This window comes from Daktulosphaira vitifoliae, unplaced genomic scaffold (genome assembly GCF_025091365.1).
Source record: "Daktulosphaira vitifoliae isolate Bord-2020 unplaced genomic scaffold, ASM2509136v1 Scaffold_3, whole genome shotgun sequence".
NCBI lineage: Eukaryota > Metazoa > Arthropoda > Insecta > Hemiptera > Phylloxeridae > Daktulosphaira > Daktulosphaira vitifoliae.
Genome location: NW_026099574.1, coordinates 27,292,191 through 27,308,769, shown reverse-complemented (window position 1 = coordinate 27,308,769; position 16,579 = coordinate 27,292,191). Strand labels below are relative to the sequence as shown.

The 16,579-nt window shown below is 28.0% G+C and overlaps 1 protein-coding gene across 5 annotated transcripts in view; it reads right to left on the bottom strand.

The window, feature by feature from the left end:
- LOC126903319 (uncharacterized) overlaps window positions 1–15,995 on the bottom strand; it is a 49,935-nt gene extending 33,940 nt beyond the window's left edge. For 2 of the 5 annotated variants that reach the window (XM_050681458.1, XM_050681457.1), the window contains exon 1: window positions 15,882–15,995. Coding sequence is in view for 2 of the 5 variants with exons in the window: in XM_050681455.1 (XP_050537412.1) it covers window positions 1,991–2,078 (88 nt within the window). In the remaining 3 variants the exon portion in view is untranslated. Of the gene's footprint in view, window positions 1–390; window positions 472–1,990; window positions 2,427–15,881 lie in introns of those variants that run through there. The other 3 variants (XM_050681460.1, XM_050681455.1, XM_050681456.1) reach the window with 3 other exon arrangements.
- Window positions 15,996–16,579: the final 584 nt, after the last annotated feature.

Genomic DNA, 16,579 nt, shown 5'->3' with positions numbered 1-16,579 from the left:
AAGATAACAAATTTTGAATCAGTATATCAATAGTTAAACCAGTTTTAAATGTAGATTGGAAGTATTATGTTATTTTTATCATTGCTCTTTCGCTTTTTCCTACAACCCAGGTATAAATATGTCTATAACTCCTAAAATACTGGTTCAAAAGTTGTTATTTCTTAATTAGATTATGATTTCCTAGTATTTAAACTAGTAAAATATGTATGTTTCCATTAAAAATAGTTAATTTGGTACCCTTATAAGGCATAAGGGATAGATCTAAAAAAAATTTGATTATATATAAATGAATAATACTAAACAAAACCAAAAAAAAAACTCTCAAAATTATTATCCTAGAAAAATAGTATCAACAATTAATCAATCATTTAAGATATTAAATATATATACTAATTCTTGGTGACATTTTCATTTTTGAAATAGCCGTTTCTCTTTTAAAAATATATATAAATTTAAATAAGGCATTCTATTGAACTTTGATAATTTTATGGGTAAACTTTTCATCATACTGGACCATTCTATATACGATCATACTGTAATTACTTTTATGAATAAATATTTGATGATTTACAAAAGTCTGTAAACAGTTTTCATAGAAATACTCAGAGTTTCTTTTGTTCGATTTATATTTATCTTTGTAAACCTTTTACTTTGACGTTATTTTTATTGACAAACACTCTTTTTATTTAAAAAAAGTCACTTCAACTACTAACACTTGACGAGTCGAAAATAAAAAAGTATTTTGCGTATACTAATCTAATGATAGCTAGAAGATTAACTATATATAAGTAAATGTGGATTTTCGAGAAATTTCGTAAATAAATAACTTTATAATGAGAGTTATTTGTATTTCTATATACAAACCATATGATTTGCCAAAATAACTAAAACTAATACGTTTTTCAAATTATACGTTTAATGATTTTTTGTTAGTTTTACTATGATTGCTTTTCAGCAGTTATTTTACTTTTTTCTTTATTTCATTTTTAGATGTTAATTATATGTACATATATTTATTAGATAAATCATAAGAGTTTTATAAGTTATAAAATGAACGTGTATGTTGTGTTTGCACAATGTTATAAATTATAATATTCTGCAAACACAATTTACACATTAATTTTTTATTTACAATGGATAATTATATTATTGATAGTTGGAAATATTTAGCATGTCAGGTCAAGTGAAGAAATATTTAATCTTTTGGGATAAGAACTCTAAGCTAATAAGTACCCTTCAGCATTAGCAATAATCACAAAGACTTAATCCAGTGAAAGAAGGTTCGGCTGTATATCCGATTAACGCCTGTTGTCTCTTTCTTAAGTGTATCAAAACAAACTTGACCATTAGGATGATGTAAAGAGCTATTCGACTTCAAAACTACACCTTGATCACTTTGCTGTCCGTTGTCACATCAAACATTGATCGTTTCACGCTATGGTCAATGTTATCTCAAAACATTTCTATAAAGCGCGGATATGTCCTTTCTCGTTTCATATAAATAATGCAATAATGTCCATATTATTTGATGTTCGACACAGAGAACCAACTCAAACGATCACGAAAACCACTTACATTCGAGTTTTCCAATTTCAACACGTTCATCACCACCTCTAAAATGTTTTCCGCAGTCAGTAATGTGCGTATAAAAAACCCTGTCTTCTTTAATTTCAAATGAGAATTACCCCAGGGAAAAACATCCGTGTCAAAAGTATAAGATTAATAATAGTGTACATAAATTCAACAGGATCTAATAAAAAGGACCGGGAAAGATTAGTAAATACGTCCAAAAATATTTAACACAAGGAAAGTATACATTTTATTTCATTAAAATGTTGAGAAAAACGTTTATTGAGAATTATAATTCATTTTATGTTTTAAATCATTCAAAATAACTAATTTATACTTAATTGCATGTGTTATTAGATGAGTGTAATGTACTTTCCTTAAATTTAAGTAAGTAATAGTAAGTATACTATTCTATACTAACACCGCTTGATAAAATTCAACTTTTTATTTGTATATTTTAAACAGTTTTTAAAATATTTGCCGATTACAGTTTGATAAACGTGACTCATATTTAAAACAATCTTGAAGAAATCGAACACCGTTTGTCATTTAACTTTACGGCTGGTCTTTTCTGTTGAGGGTTACATGTCAATATGTCATTTTCAGAGGGAACAACAATACTCGTATAGAAACCATATAGACCACGCCGAAATTGATGATTTCATGAGCGAAAGGCTAAATCGTGACATAGTGAAACCTTATATAAAAATAACCTCCTGTTATTTAGCGGCTATTGATAATACAAGTAATGTGATATACACTCGTTAAAATGCATATCACTGTAAAAAACTTACAATACACTTGGCTATGTATAAAAAGTGTAGGTGTTGAAATATGTACCGATGACAGATGTTAAAGTTCGTAGGAAAACACAAAAAAAATAATAAACAAAATCAGGTTAAGAATAATCGATATTAAATTTGTTCTAAATTTAAATGTTATGTAGGTATTAAAATTAACGTCAGTCATTTAGTGTATAGATTGGTCTACGATTTATGAGTTGATTTTTTAATAATTACACATGTAACAGAGCATACATTCTGTTTTTATGTACAAAATATCGATTTAAAAATAAAAATAACGTTTGGGAATCAAAATTTTAACAAAATTACATTAGAATTATAGCATTTAATAGATTGCTAATCGTTTAATTGTTTACTACCTGGAAGAATTATGTTAAAATTATGACCCAAAATATAGTTTTGCAAATTTTAGATTTACAATATTATTAAGTACATATTAGAATGTTATGGTGATTAATTCATTTTAACTTATAACTGTTAACGACTCCGTTGTATGTGAAATATTATTATTTTTCTCTTCTGTTTAGTAAAAAAGTAAAGAAGATAACGATAGAGGTTTCCCCCCTCCCGTGAGCTTTTATATAATGCGCCCTAAGGCTCGTTAGGAATGTCCCCGTCGACCACCGCCCGATGAACATCTTGGAACGCGGCACGAGCAAACAGCATTCCGTTTAAATTAAAACCCTCTTTTGCTTCCGTCTTTTTCTCATCCCCAAGTCTGCACTCGTCGCCACAGATACGCTCATCTAAGTCGAATACAAAGGCGCAACAACGGCACCTGAAAACGCAATTTATATCGTTGCAATTCGACCTCAATTTGCCGGCAATCTCCGTTGGCCAAACACTTTAGCTTCTAACAATTACTGTACTCAAATATGTTCAAAAGCCACGTGTCGCTTCACGGTACGGCCGATTCCAAAAATGTAACACCAGATCGCTCGGCCAGCATTTTCAACCGCAGTGCGGATACATTTAAAATATCTGTCTGTTTTTCCTTTCTATGTAAAGTTTTAAGTTAAATACGCAGGTCGGGCGAATTGAATGCGCGTTTTTCATCAGTTGTAAAATCAGTATTAGTCTTCAAGAATTAAATTATTAGACAATTTCTTAAAGTTATGCTATACAATATAAAGAACATTTTAATAAAAAAAAAAGTTCGTTAGCTAACAATAAGCGAAACCATAGTGTTGATAAAGAGTGCACATAATAATTCTGCCGGTCTGCGTTTATATGTAGCTTATGTCTACCTCATTAATAAATAAATCTAAAAAAACATATTGCACATAATTCATAATTAATTTCAATTGAGTATTTACACTTGAAGTGTATACGAATTTTATCAGTATGAATCAATAAAATAGGAAGCATGTTTACCGACACATTATTCGACAGTTATTCTTACTACGCATAATATGCTAANTATACGAATTTTATCAGTATGAATCAATAAAATAGGAAGCATGTTTACCGACACATTATTCGACAGTTATTCTTACTACGCATTCTTACTATGCATTGTATGAATAACTGTGCATTGCATATGCAAAAATAAACAAAAAAATATATTATAAGACTTGGATAGCAAGAAACTCTTTTTAAAATAAAAAATCAATTTTTTTTTACATCATTAGTAAACTATCAAAATATTTAATTCAATTATTTATTTATTTTATTGTAATTTATATAATAAATAAATAAGAAGTCTAACAATAAATTTGATTAAGGTAAAGTATTTAACTTTCTTTTTTTCAGTGTATTAGCATTTTAAAAAATTGTTTTTTACTCGAGGGTACTAGTTTGTCAACTAAACTTTAAAAAAATAAAGAGATGCGAAAAAAGTCCTATCTGTTGTGAAAATTGATTATTTTATTTTTTAATCTCTTCCGCCCTTTTAAATCGAAAACGGTAATGGGAAGTTGAAATCGTGTTACACTTTTTTGAGATCATCATTTCTTCATATTCAACGAGCTAAATTGAATTTGCCAAGAATCAAGCGATGCTGAAATTATTACAGTTTTATTTGGTATGATATAATAACAAGAGAAAGTAAATGTGAATTATTTTAAATAGCCTTTGGATGTCATAGACAGCGTTTTACTTTGCTTTCGCGCTTTTCAACAATATTGCGGTAAACGTATCACTTTTTTGTTGTTTTAATACTGTTTTATGCGTGTGTTTGATTAGAGAAAATCAGACTTTGTTTGTGACTTCCTGGCGCCCGACGTTCAAACAGGAACATCGTCAAATTGTTATTTTATCATAAAATTAATACTGTTCCCCTTCATAGTGTAGCGTTCTTCGACATTTTAATTATACGACTCATACGCCATTATCCTAAGCAGATAACTTAAAAAAATCATTAACCCCTGAAGACACGAACGTTTGCTGTATGGCTTTAGCCATTCAATATAGTAACCCTTATGTGCTTTTACCGACCCTCGATGACCAATGATAACATAATATTTCACTGCATTTTATATAACGTCACGTCAACAGTTACCGGTTACGCAATATCGTTACGCTAGTTAATTGTTTTTTGAATACTATTTTCCTTTTTCGACTTATTCAAGTAAGTTTATTTAATTATGTATGCAAATTGAAAAATAATTAAATACAAAATAAATCGCTTACTACGTGGTATTTTCTCAACTTTACCTAATATTTCTATACTTTCATTATACTTGATTGCTGATTTCTAATTGAAAATCCGTTATTACCAACCATTGTGAGGTTGTATGGTTTTGAAAATCATTTTTTCATAAAAGAATGTTTTTATCGTATCAATTTAAATTTAATAGTAAATCTAATAGGGAAAGGTTCATAACGTGAGGTATCCGTAGGACGCAGTGAAATCTTAGTCCGGTCTTACATGTGGAACGGTCTAACAAAGGAGATCGTTCCTTGTAACCAGCAAATAAGTTAAAAATATTTATATAGCGTAGATAGAAAACACATTTAAGAAAACTTCAAATATTAAAGATTAAATGAAACGAACATTTTGTTTTAGAAATGTTTTAATTCACTGTCATTATCAGTAGTCTAGAATTTAGGAAATTGGAAACTACAAAGCGTTGTTGCTTATATCTCTCTAATGGCCGAAGGTAAAATATCTTATTTCTTTGAAATCGCAATTATATACGCTATGCATAATTTGTCGACATGACATTTTTCTTCCTCTTTCACTTGCTCTGTGCCTATCTCTCTTTATCTTTCAACTCCTATAGCTTGTCAAAATTTAATTATACTCCCATTTAATTAATAGCCGTCGATTCCTTTGAGTCGACAGGAACCTTCAAAAGAAACGCCCTACGGATAATTTGATTAAAGAGAAATGATAACAATAATAAAGAGCCCGTCTTCCAATACTTGACACCAATGTGAAATCGTTAATTGGTAGAAACCTCTCTTAATAAGGGCGGCACGCGTCTTGTCGGTTCGTTTGTCTCCGTAATTCAAACAACTCGAACCGCAGAAATATTTTCCTGTGAAGAAACGACGCTCCTTAACGCGTTAAACGTTTGTATTATTTTTGATAAGGGTTTGCCTTCTATTTCGCCGAGATCCTGTGCAGCAAAGGATTATAATTAGCGACGAAAGGTTTAATTAGTGTTCTCACGTTTGGTTTAATTTGGGTCAAAACCTTTTTACACCATTAATAATAATATTATTATTATTACTATAATACGGCTACTACTAACAAACACTATCACTACCTACTGACATTTTAGTGGCCTTTTACATGTCGAAAATGTCATGAAAGAACGTACGTTTACCCCTATATCTAAATGCACCTCACTTATATTATTTAGTTAAAGGTTATAAGATTTTGTGTTCTACATATTCATGCAACACCGTCGGAATGTGTTAAAATGTTCAACGTTTGAAATCCGAGTTAAATAGTCCACTTATTTTAATTTTATGAATTATTGATTCAAGTTTTGTTTTTTATTAGTTCTTAGGTATTTTGTTTTTATAATAGTAAATGTACTGACTGCATTTTTTAACATTATTTTATTTAATAATAATGAGTAAAGTGAAAAAGGTTTAGTGGAATTTGCATTGCGCTTACGTTTTTTAAATGAATCAAAGTAATTAATTTAGTAGAACTTTTTAATTTTCTGAAATATATGTTGTCGTTTACAGATTTATTTAGTTAAGATAAATATCCCTGAATAATAAAATATTTATTTAATTTTTATTTATGTAGTAGATATGGCTATATAAAACGAATCATCATAGCTTCTATCCCAACTATTTAATTTTGTACCGGCTGACACAAGCTCATTATGAATAAAAAACTAGTATGGAAGCAAAGTATGAGAAGTTGTAAAAGTTCCTGTATGGTCACCCATCCGGAAAATAACAGCAAACAGCACAGATGAACATCAGCACTAAAGCGACGGCTGAATTATTCACTGTGCAATCAGTTGCAACTGTGATCCTATAAATTAATCGTATGGTCAGAAATGCAGGAAAGTACTATAATAAGAGGTCACTTTTTATGTTTTAACTTTCTGACATATTTTTGAAATTTAACAAAAACATTTTCTGAACTGTAAATATTAAGTAAATAATCATATTTTGGGTAATGCTAAAAAGTTTGTCCATAATTCCTGTTATCTTTTTGGTTTTTGCTTCCTATTGCTCGGTTTCTCTTTAAGTATTCGTCTCCGATCGACGCTTTATAGTTTCTGTTTTATGTAATTACTCTGGCAATTAACTGGAAAGTCTTATCTGTTTTAAATTGTTCCACAGTGGTTTGGAAAAAGTAAATTATTAACTGCTTCCAACTTGGACGTTGTAATACTGGTATATTATCTGATAATCTTATCGAGTTATATAAAAACATTTTATTTTATTTTTAGAAATATAAACTGACGTTTTTGCCCACATCCTCAAGGAAAATACATTTAAGAATTTATACTGTTTATGGCACATGTCAGATTCGCGATCTTTCGCATAAGTGATCGGTGATTTTTTTGTTTTAACAAATATATAAAAAAAACTGACTTTTGCAAATATATAGAAGAATGTCAAATGTCATCGGCTCCATTCTCATTTTTGAAACGAGTTAACACTAACTTACCTACTACGATTTAACTTATTTAAATTTGTGAGAACTCATCAACATATTATATTGTGATATTTTCGGAGTTGAGTTATGTTTTTTATTTTCAATAAAAATAGCGTAATATAAAATACATACTTCTATATAAAAATTTACTCACTATATATTTTATGACACATTCATAAATACGTGCACCAATAACTCCATTTGTAAAGAATATATATGTAAATCATAATAGATTTTAAACCTTAATATTTTGAATAAAATTATAAGTTTTGTATAGGATTTTTAAAAATAAACATTGACGTGTATTTTTAAAAACGTGTTGGAATGAATTCTATCAGATTTTTAATGGGGTGATATGGAAAATAAAATTATGTTAAAAATGTGTGCTGGTATTATTTATATTGTTGATCAAATAATTGAACGTGAGATAAGTTCAACACATCTATTTATTCAATAATTGGCAGAAAAATAATCATGTAAAAAAGATTATAGGACATTTCTTTCATTAAAAAGGTTTCGTACCTAAAATATTCGTTAACAACGTTATAAACATAAATTTTCAATGGTTTCTATTTTACATAATGAATATTAATTTTAAATTAAAAATTTTTCCTAATATTGAATAAAAAAAATTTTTTTTTTGATAATTTTGATGTAATTAAAATGATGATAATAGACTCATTGAAATAGATTTTAATTTAAAAGTCCCTATAGTATATTATTTAAAATTTACTCAATTAAACTATAAACTATGCCTATGAGCGCACTTAGTTTATTAATACGTATTCAGAACGTTTAGAGACCGTTAAAACAGACTTAGACACAAAAAGTCCATAAAATGATATCAATTCCTAAGGGTGCACACAAAAATGCTTTTAGGTTAGCCACATAAATATAATAGAGTAGGGAGAACCATAAAGGCACTGTATTTTTTTTAAAGCTCATAATAAAACTAGTTTGTTTTTCTGACCTTTTGTGAAGGTCCTCGTAAAAAATCTATTTACTTCTCTCTAAATTGGATATTACGACTCAATTTCAATGATCCCATCTAATTAATGGCATAATCGGTGCTAGTTTTTCTTACGACAATGTTGTGTTTTACTTTGCAACAGTACGTTTTATTTGTTCCCTTTAAGACTGTAAAATACAATATATATAACTGACATATTGTTTCAGAAGTAACAATAATTAATACGAAACGTGCAAATGCAATCAGTGTTGTATATCCTTTGAAACTCTTTATACCCAGAGGCTCGGAGTTTATTTGTTTAATATTGTAAGGACTTGATCTCAAAAAGCGCTCCAAAACAACGTGATAATTATTAGAAGACGATAAGAACTGAGACTGAATAATTGATTAAACGGAACAAATAATGAAAAAACAAGATAAATGTTTTTTTTTTTTTTTTATAGCGTGATGTTTACAATCAATTAGTGCGAAAATATTTAGACACTACCTTGACTTCTCGATAAATGAGAAACAAAAGATTGATGATATTACTACAGATTAAAATAGATTTTAAAATAGTAGTTCGTTTATGAGCAATAAAAACTAGACATCACTTTTTCATAATTGTGTATTAACGTACGGTGATTTTTTTTAAGCATCATGACTTATAATCATATTGTAAGTACTATTCACTGTTGAAATTGACTTTTAATAAATACGGATATCGAAAATACTTTTCCAGTGTTTTTCGTCAATTGACTTCAGTTCCTACCGCTTTTGTCCAGTATTCTCGAAAGGCGCTTACGAGGAGGTATTTTAAAGGCAGTAAATTGCAATTTATACCAACCGAGTGATAGTGGCAGTAGGAACATAAATAGATTATCGCTCAGCGACACTGTTGGTTAGTTGTCTGCCAATTGACTACAAATTGAATTGGGCGCACACACAAGTAGAGCAACAAACGTACAAGTTCCGTTCAATGTTCTCGGCCGGAGGGTTGATATGGGACCGCTACAGCTGCCACACTCGCAAGTATAATGCAATAAAGTCAGAGTACCCCGCTAGGGAAATGCACCGCGACAAACGTTTTTAACTTATTCATAATGTTTTTTCCTCGTACGACACACGAAATATGAGAATAAAACGAGGGTAGGTAAAAGACTAATCGAAAAAAATCACATCCATCCGACGGATAGAAGGCTTTCATTTTCATTATCAAAATGTTTGTACGTCGCATAAATATTGCAAATCACTCTCAGATATCCCACGAGAGCTGTCCTAGACGACAACGCAGTAACAGAGACGTAGGATTATAAATGCTAAGCGAAACCGCATTGCAAAATTATATTTACGTCCTGCGCGTGGCTTAATTAAGTTTGTGTCCGTCGACTAAGACAAAGCTGAGGCTTTCTCACGCTAGAAGAGGCGCATATTTGGATATTCACAACAGTGTAAAGTGTATCAAAAATAAGTCAGGCGGTATGCAATGACCTTCTTAAACGCCTTTCTTTGTTGGCATTCGAGCAATCACCATTAAGTCAGTTCTGTTGTTCCCGCTTATGTGTTTATTTGTGTTTTATACGGTATAGCGAACTAACATTTGATTTTCAACAGTTAAAACGAAAATATTAACAGGAATATTTATTTGAAAAGTACAAAACATAACACAATACATACCATCAATAAATCTGTTCAAAATATTCAAAAATATTAAAAGGCAGAAAACCCAACTTAATAAAAACTGAACGATTGATATTACTAGGTTAAAACATTGTAAAAACCAACACAAAGACTTTTATTCCAATAAACTTATTTTGGTACCAGTAAAAGATTTCATTTTTTATGCGCACTGACTAAATTTCATTAGCTTCTAATAGTTATGAACCTAAAGAAAATTAGAAAGCCGTTGTGAGATACGTTCAATTTAAAATCGATGTACAATAGGTATAACGGTAGGGTGTAACCTATGATTGTTAATTAGTAAAATGGTGTCCTGCGATCAACAAAGAGTTGATTCAATGACGAACGTGATCATTGAACACGTGATTTGACAAACAATGAACCTTTATGTAATTTAATGTTTAAATTTTTAAAAATTGTTACTTCAATAATTTTTTTTATAGGAACCGTGTAATTAAGAAAATATTTTACTGATAGGTAAAAACACATGCAGTTTTTCATCATAAAAATATTTATTATACATTCTTATAACTCAAAAATCATGTCAAGTTACATACGTCTGTTGAGAAGTTAGAATACTTGTACAGTTAAAGACTTTCTGACTCTGCTTGATTGAAATCCCATTAGAAATTCTCGATTTTTCTAAAGGAAATTCAGTGAAGTTTTACCGAAAATCATGAGTTTGTTATATATGTATAATACACACTAAGGATCTAGAGTCAGTGATGCCAAGATAACCATCAAGATATATCTAAAGTTCTTTAACGTCATGTATCCGTCACTTAGACATTTTATTAGAAATTCTTCAATACGCAGTTATCCTATTAGATTTTGACCCTTTTTATACATCAACCACTAAATGCACATACCTTGTGATATTATGTTTCGACCAATATCATAATATTACTAGGCACGTTTCTCAACATTTCTCGATAGCCCATACCGGCTACTATATTACACTTATGTTAAATATGTACAATATTATGTTATATTATATTGTAAAATGTTTACTACAAGTATTAAGCTAAAGCGATCTTATCACGTACAGTGATCAGTATTTGATAATACGTGTTTTGATCATTTGAAGAAATTGAAAAACTCATAACTATATAAGTCACACGTTTCCTGTTTATGAAATTATAAGGTGAATAATAAAAAATGAAAAAATTCCTACTATTAAATACAATTTACTATAAATCGGCAGATTACGAACCTTAAACGTATTCTATAATACAATGATCGAAAAACAAATATATTAAATTTCATGTTTTGTGCATTGTCGTCTCCGTGGGTAGACTTAAGGGACTATAGCTTCCCTTATTGGCCAACTATTAACAGTATATGACTTTGATGTTAATAAGAGTATATAATAAGCAAAAAAAGTCTTTAAACCCTTTCTTGAAAAAATACTGCGTACGCCATTGTCTTGGTGCATTATTGAAGTCTTTGAAAATGTTTTTATAAATATTGAATAAATAAATTTAATACTAATATTTAAATAAACAAGCACTGCAAGTCTCATAAATTAATGGTTTTTTCTTTAAATAAAAATTCGTTTAGTTTATATGAAAATTACTACGTGTTAAGTTTTTACAAAATTTATTGTAAAACCGAGTTATAATAAAAATGAATCAAAACATGAAAAAAGGTTATCACATTTTTTGTTTATACTGAAAAATATTTTTTGACAATTCGGCGATTTGATTTGTCACCGTTCAATTTGTATTCGAATCGGATGAAAAAGATAAATCTATTATAAAACGATAATCAGACGATGATAAATGAAGTGATGGTGAGGTTGACCGCCGCTGTCCAATTGGCCGCCATCAATCATTCCAAAGTATGGGTTTTGTGTGCCATGTAGAGGAGCCCATACGAGAAGAGGGTACCAAGTCACACATGTTCATATTGGTTGTACAAAATTCGCAATTGAAACGTCGATGCGTTTAGATGAGAATGAAAGGAGACGCTTGGTAGTAACAAACAACGATATAATGCCATTTTCAATTATTATTATTAATGTATTTGATGGGATGAGACCGACTGGGCGGAGTGAAGTGGAGCTGGAAGAGGCTGCCACTGTTCAGTTAAATAATAATATATGATCGGCTTTCGAACAAACATAAAGCGAATGACCAATTGGTCTACAATATGTTTTAATTGTGAAAAGCGTTTTCGAATGTTCACAGAGTAGTTTTCCATACATGGGTAGTAATACCTTCATCGTCATTTATTTAATTGAATAGTCGTTTTTTATTTCATGTCATCAAATATTTTTGTTGTGTGTGGTTTCGTAGTATTTGTTGTTTGTATTCAATTTAATAGTGAACGATTTAATTTTTAAAAACAACAATCTGTATTATCTTTCAAGTTTTATTAAAATTGTATATACCTACTGTATGGATATAACCACAATAAGTTTTGCAATCATATATTATTTATATATTCATAACTTTTGAATAAGTATTTTAATTTTTGACTACATTAAGTGCATATTTCATAAAGCTTTATCCCGATAATCGTCTTATTAAAGACTAATACTTAAAATTTTATAAATTAATTACTAAATTCAATAAAAGAATTTTGTGTTAAATTAATAAAAAGTAAAATCATTTTATCTTGAGGTTTAACAATGAAATGGTCAAAAAGTTATTTTTAATATGTTCTTATATAGTATTATTTAACAAAATTTATTTATTTATTAAGATCATTTATGTACTCGACACACTAACATATAGTTGATTTTTTATTAATAGTTTATTAAATAGTACTTAAAAGATTACTTTGGGTTTTCTTTTTTCAAAATGTATCTATCTCGCATTACTCATTTCGTACATTAATTGTTGCTGTGCTGTCCATTTATTAGGGTAGAGAAACTTCCAAAAATCTCCTTACAATTCTCCCTGTGTACCGCATAATTAATGGGAAGACAAGCTTCTACTGTCCTAGGATATTTATTAATGTGTTTTAAATGGATACCTTTAAATACTAACGACTTTTTGATATTGTTCAGTTGTAAATGTAAACACCACTATCGTAGCTGTTGAGACTTGTAAAAGAATAAAAATAAAAAATCTGTTTAATTAAACATTTTTTTAATAAAAGTTTCATATTATTACTTGTTATTTACTACAAATTAAGTTTTAAATTTAATTTATTTAAGTAAATTATTCGGAATTTTGATAAAAGTATGTCACTTTTTTTAGTATTTTTCCTTTTTTTCTGATTTTTCTCATTTTATAATTATTAATAAAAAAATAATTTTTATATATTATTTCAAACGATTTTAATTAATTAATATTATTAGTATAGATATATCAAATATGTGTGTCTTTTTAGCATAAAAGATATTTTAAAAATAAGAGATCGTTTACTATCAAAGTAAAGTTTGTAAGTATTAAATAGAGAATGTATTCAAATGATATCTTTACTATAAAAGTTTGAAAATTATATTTATGTAATTTCAATAAACAGTAATTTTCTGTTTATAGTTACAATCTCAGTAAGTATAAATATGCATTGTGAAGAAAGGGTTGATAATCTCCTAATAATTATGCGCTTATGTTTTGTTCAATTATTGCCAGCAAAATAAATTACTTAAGCTTTTAATTGTTTGTTTTTCTTTTTTTTCCATTCGTGGTATATTTTCCTACTTAATTTTCGCCTCAATTAATATGCATCGTCATGAGAGAAAATATTTGTTCAGGTTTTGTTCTGACCGTGCAGTAATATTCTTACTACCCTTAGCATATTGTGAAGTATAACATACGATTATAAATATAAACAATATTATATAAAATTGATTTTTTTTAGTATAAATAAATATAACTAGTATTATAGAGCAAAAATATCATGTAAAATATAAAAATAAGTTTGAGAGCTAAACTAAGTAGAAGTATTAATTAAAATTTGTTAACAAAACGTAGCACGCGGTAAAAAATTTCTTATATTATAACTATAACTTATTAGTAAAATAAAGTAAAAATGATTTATTAAAAACGCAATGTAGAAAACATCGTATTTTTCTCTGTCGAGTTTTTAATTTGTTTTGATATAAGTCTTAACTCAGTATGAAGTGTACATTTAATATTACATATTTATTAAAAACTCTCAAATGGCAACTTGGAACAGATAAACATACATAATTATTTTAATCGTATCAATCTACAGCGCTAGTAAAATATTTTCTAGTATTGTTGAAAAACACAATACATTTATTCATAATAAATAAATGATGAAATCTGTAAAGTATGCCAAAAGTTGGCTTATTTAACGGTAATTGATTGTCTAGTAATTGTTGAAATTCAAACAACTGCCCGGGACTTGAGGCATTTTAAAAATTTATTTTTGGGTTACTTTTGCGACACCAAACTTTGAAAAAATTTATCATAGGCATATATAATATACCGCAGAAACATTTTTTGTTCTAAGGCAAGTGATCCTCATGCCTTTGTAATTAAATTCCTAATTGATTTAAATTGTTTCTTATTAAGAAAAATAAATACGAATATCATTCACATACTCAGCATTACCTAAGCAAACTTAATGAATATTTAAGTCCCAAACGCTGTTCATAATTAACCATGTTACGATTATACTATGAGCCTAATTAAAAAACGTATATATATATTTTCAATAAAAAGTTCTGAACTTAAATTTTTTCATTAGTTCACATTTTTTATTTGCTTTATTAAATACCAGGTATGGAGCGAGAAAAATAATGATTCTACAAATATCATTTTTTTAAATGAATATTAACCTCACGTGAAAGTGTTCAGATTATGGGATGTTTTACTCAATTACATCCGACATTTTATTTACCCGTTGAACCCTTTTAAATTAAACTTTTCCAGTGTTTGTTAATTAATGTAAAAACTTGACAGCTATTCGAATAATTTTGGAATATAGTTTTTATGTAGTTTTTATTTAAATTAAAAATGATATACAACTAATTTTTACTATTTATTAAGACATTGAAATAACCTTTTATTTCATTTTTTTTCTAATAAAATGTATAAAGACGTTTAAAAGTTTTAAAAAATACGTATAATAAAAAATAATTTTTCAATTTTCAAATATTTTCAACACATATTTATTTTTATTTTTATAGCAAGTGAAGTAACATTATATTTAGATTATCTTTCTTATGCGTAAAATATTGTTGTTATTGATCACACGGTATTTAGCAAAATTTTTCCAACTCTACATATTTTCTAATTTGGTATACATGTTAAATTTTTTATTTTGATCGATTTAATACAAATACCAAACAACATCATAATTTAAAATTCCAAACTCTACAGAAAATTCCTATCTTCCATTTTAAAGCATTATTTAGAAATTCTCCAGTACAAGATAAATATTTTCTACGTTATCATTTATTCTCAAATATTGATTAAGTTTCAATTCAGAAATGGATTAATATTTTAACATAATAATTAAAAACTTTCCTGAAATTACATAATTTTGAAATTTCTTCTAATAATATTATGTAATTATTAAAATTATCATATTTATTTGTTTAATATTTATCTGTTATAATTTGCAATTTAATATACCAAAAAAATCGCCAGCAAGGCACAAATCACTAATAACAATAAAATTCAGCTTGAGTATTTGATTAAAATCTCTAATAAAATATTTATTGATTGAAATATTTATGGTATATTTTCTGGTAATTATATAATAGTTTGCATGTTGAAGTTAAATGAAATTTAATTATTATTAGTAAATTGATTTACAACAAAAAACTCGGAAAATGTCCTTGTTTTATAGTTAAATATAAAAAAAATCGTGATGAACTTACTTGGAGATTTAATGCAGGTGTTCTTCGTAAGAGAATCGTTGTCCGTACTGAACACATGCGAGACACGCGGTAGTCACAAATGGGCCGCAGGTACCGGTAAGTTTTGGGGCGCAAGCGTTGGCAACCAACAAGTCATTGCTGCCGTTTTGCTTTATGCCCGCCCATATAAAGCTAAAAGTTCCAAAAGTTCGCCCACCAATATATGAATAAGTCGATTAAATGATATAAAAATAATAAATAAAAATATTTCTACTGTATAAAATGCTTTTATACATTTAATTTTTCTATAAATATTAATCGTGAAGTTAATAGCTAAATCCTGTAGACTATCAATAAAATAGAAATGACAATATGATTACAGTAATTTTAATCAGCACACGTTTATAAATTACTTAAGTTCGTTGTTTATGTTTATACTGGTTTTTCATAGTATCACTTTTCCTTTAAAAATATTATAATAGTATTGTACAATATTTTTTGGATATATTAAAACAATTTAACTTAATAAAATTAATTTTCATTACTTTATTGACGTTCAGTAAATATATATACTTTATATAGAATATAAAATTTTTTTTAGAAGTTCCAATATTTTATGCATAAGTACCCACAAAGCAATTTCGATGTATTAAAATTGTCAAAATATTCTTATAAAATACCTTTTAAAATATTTTGAAGCAAATATTGTGACAATATCT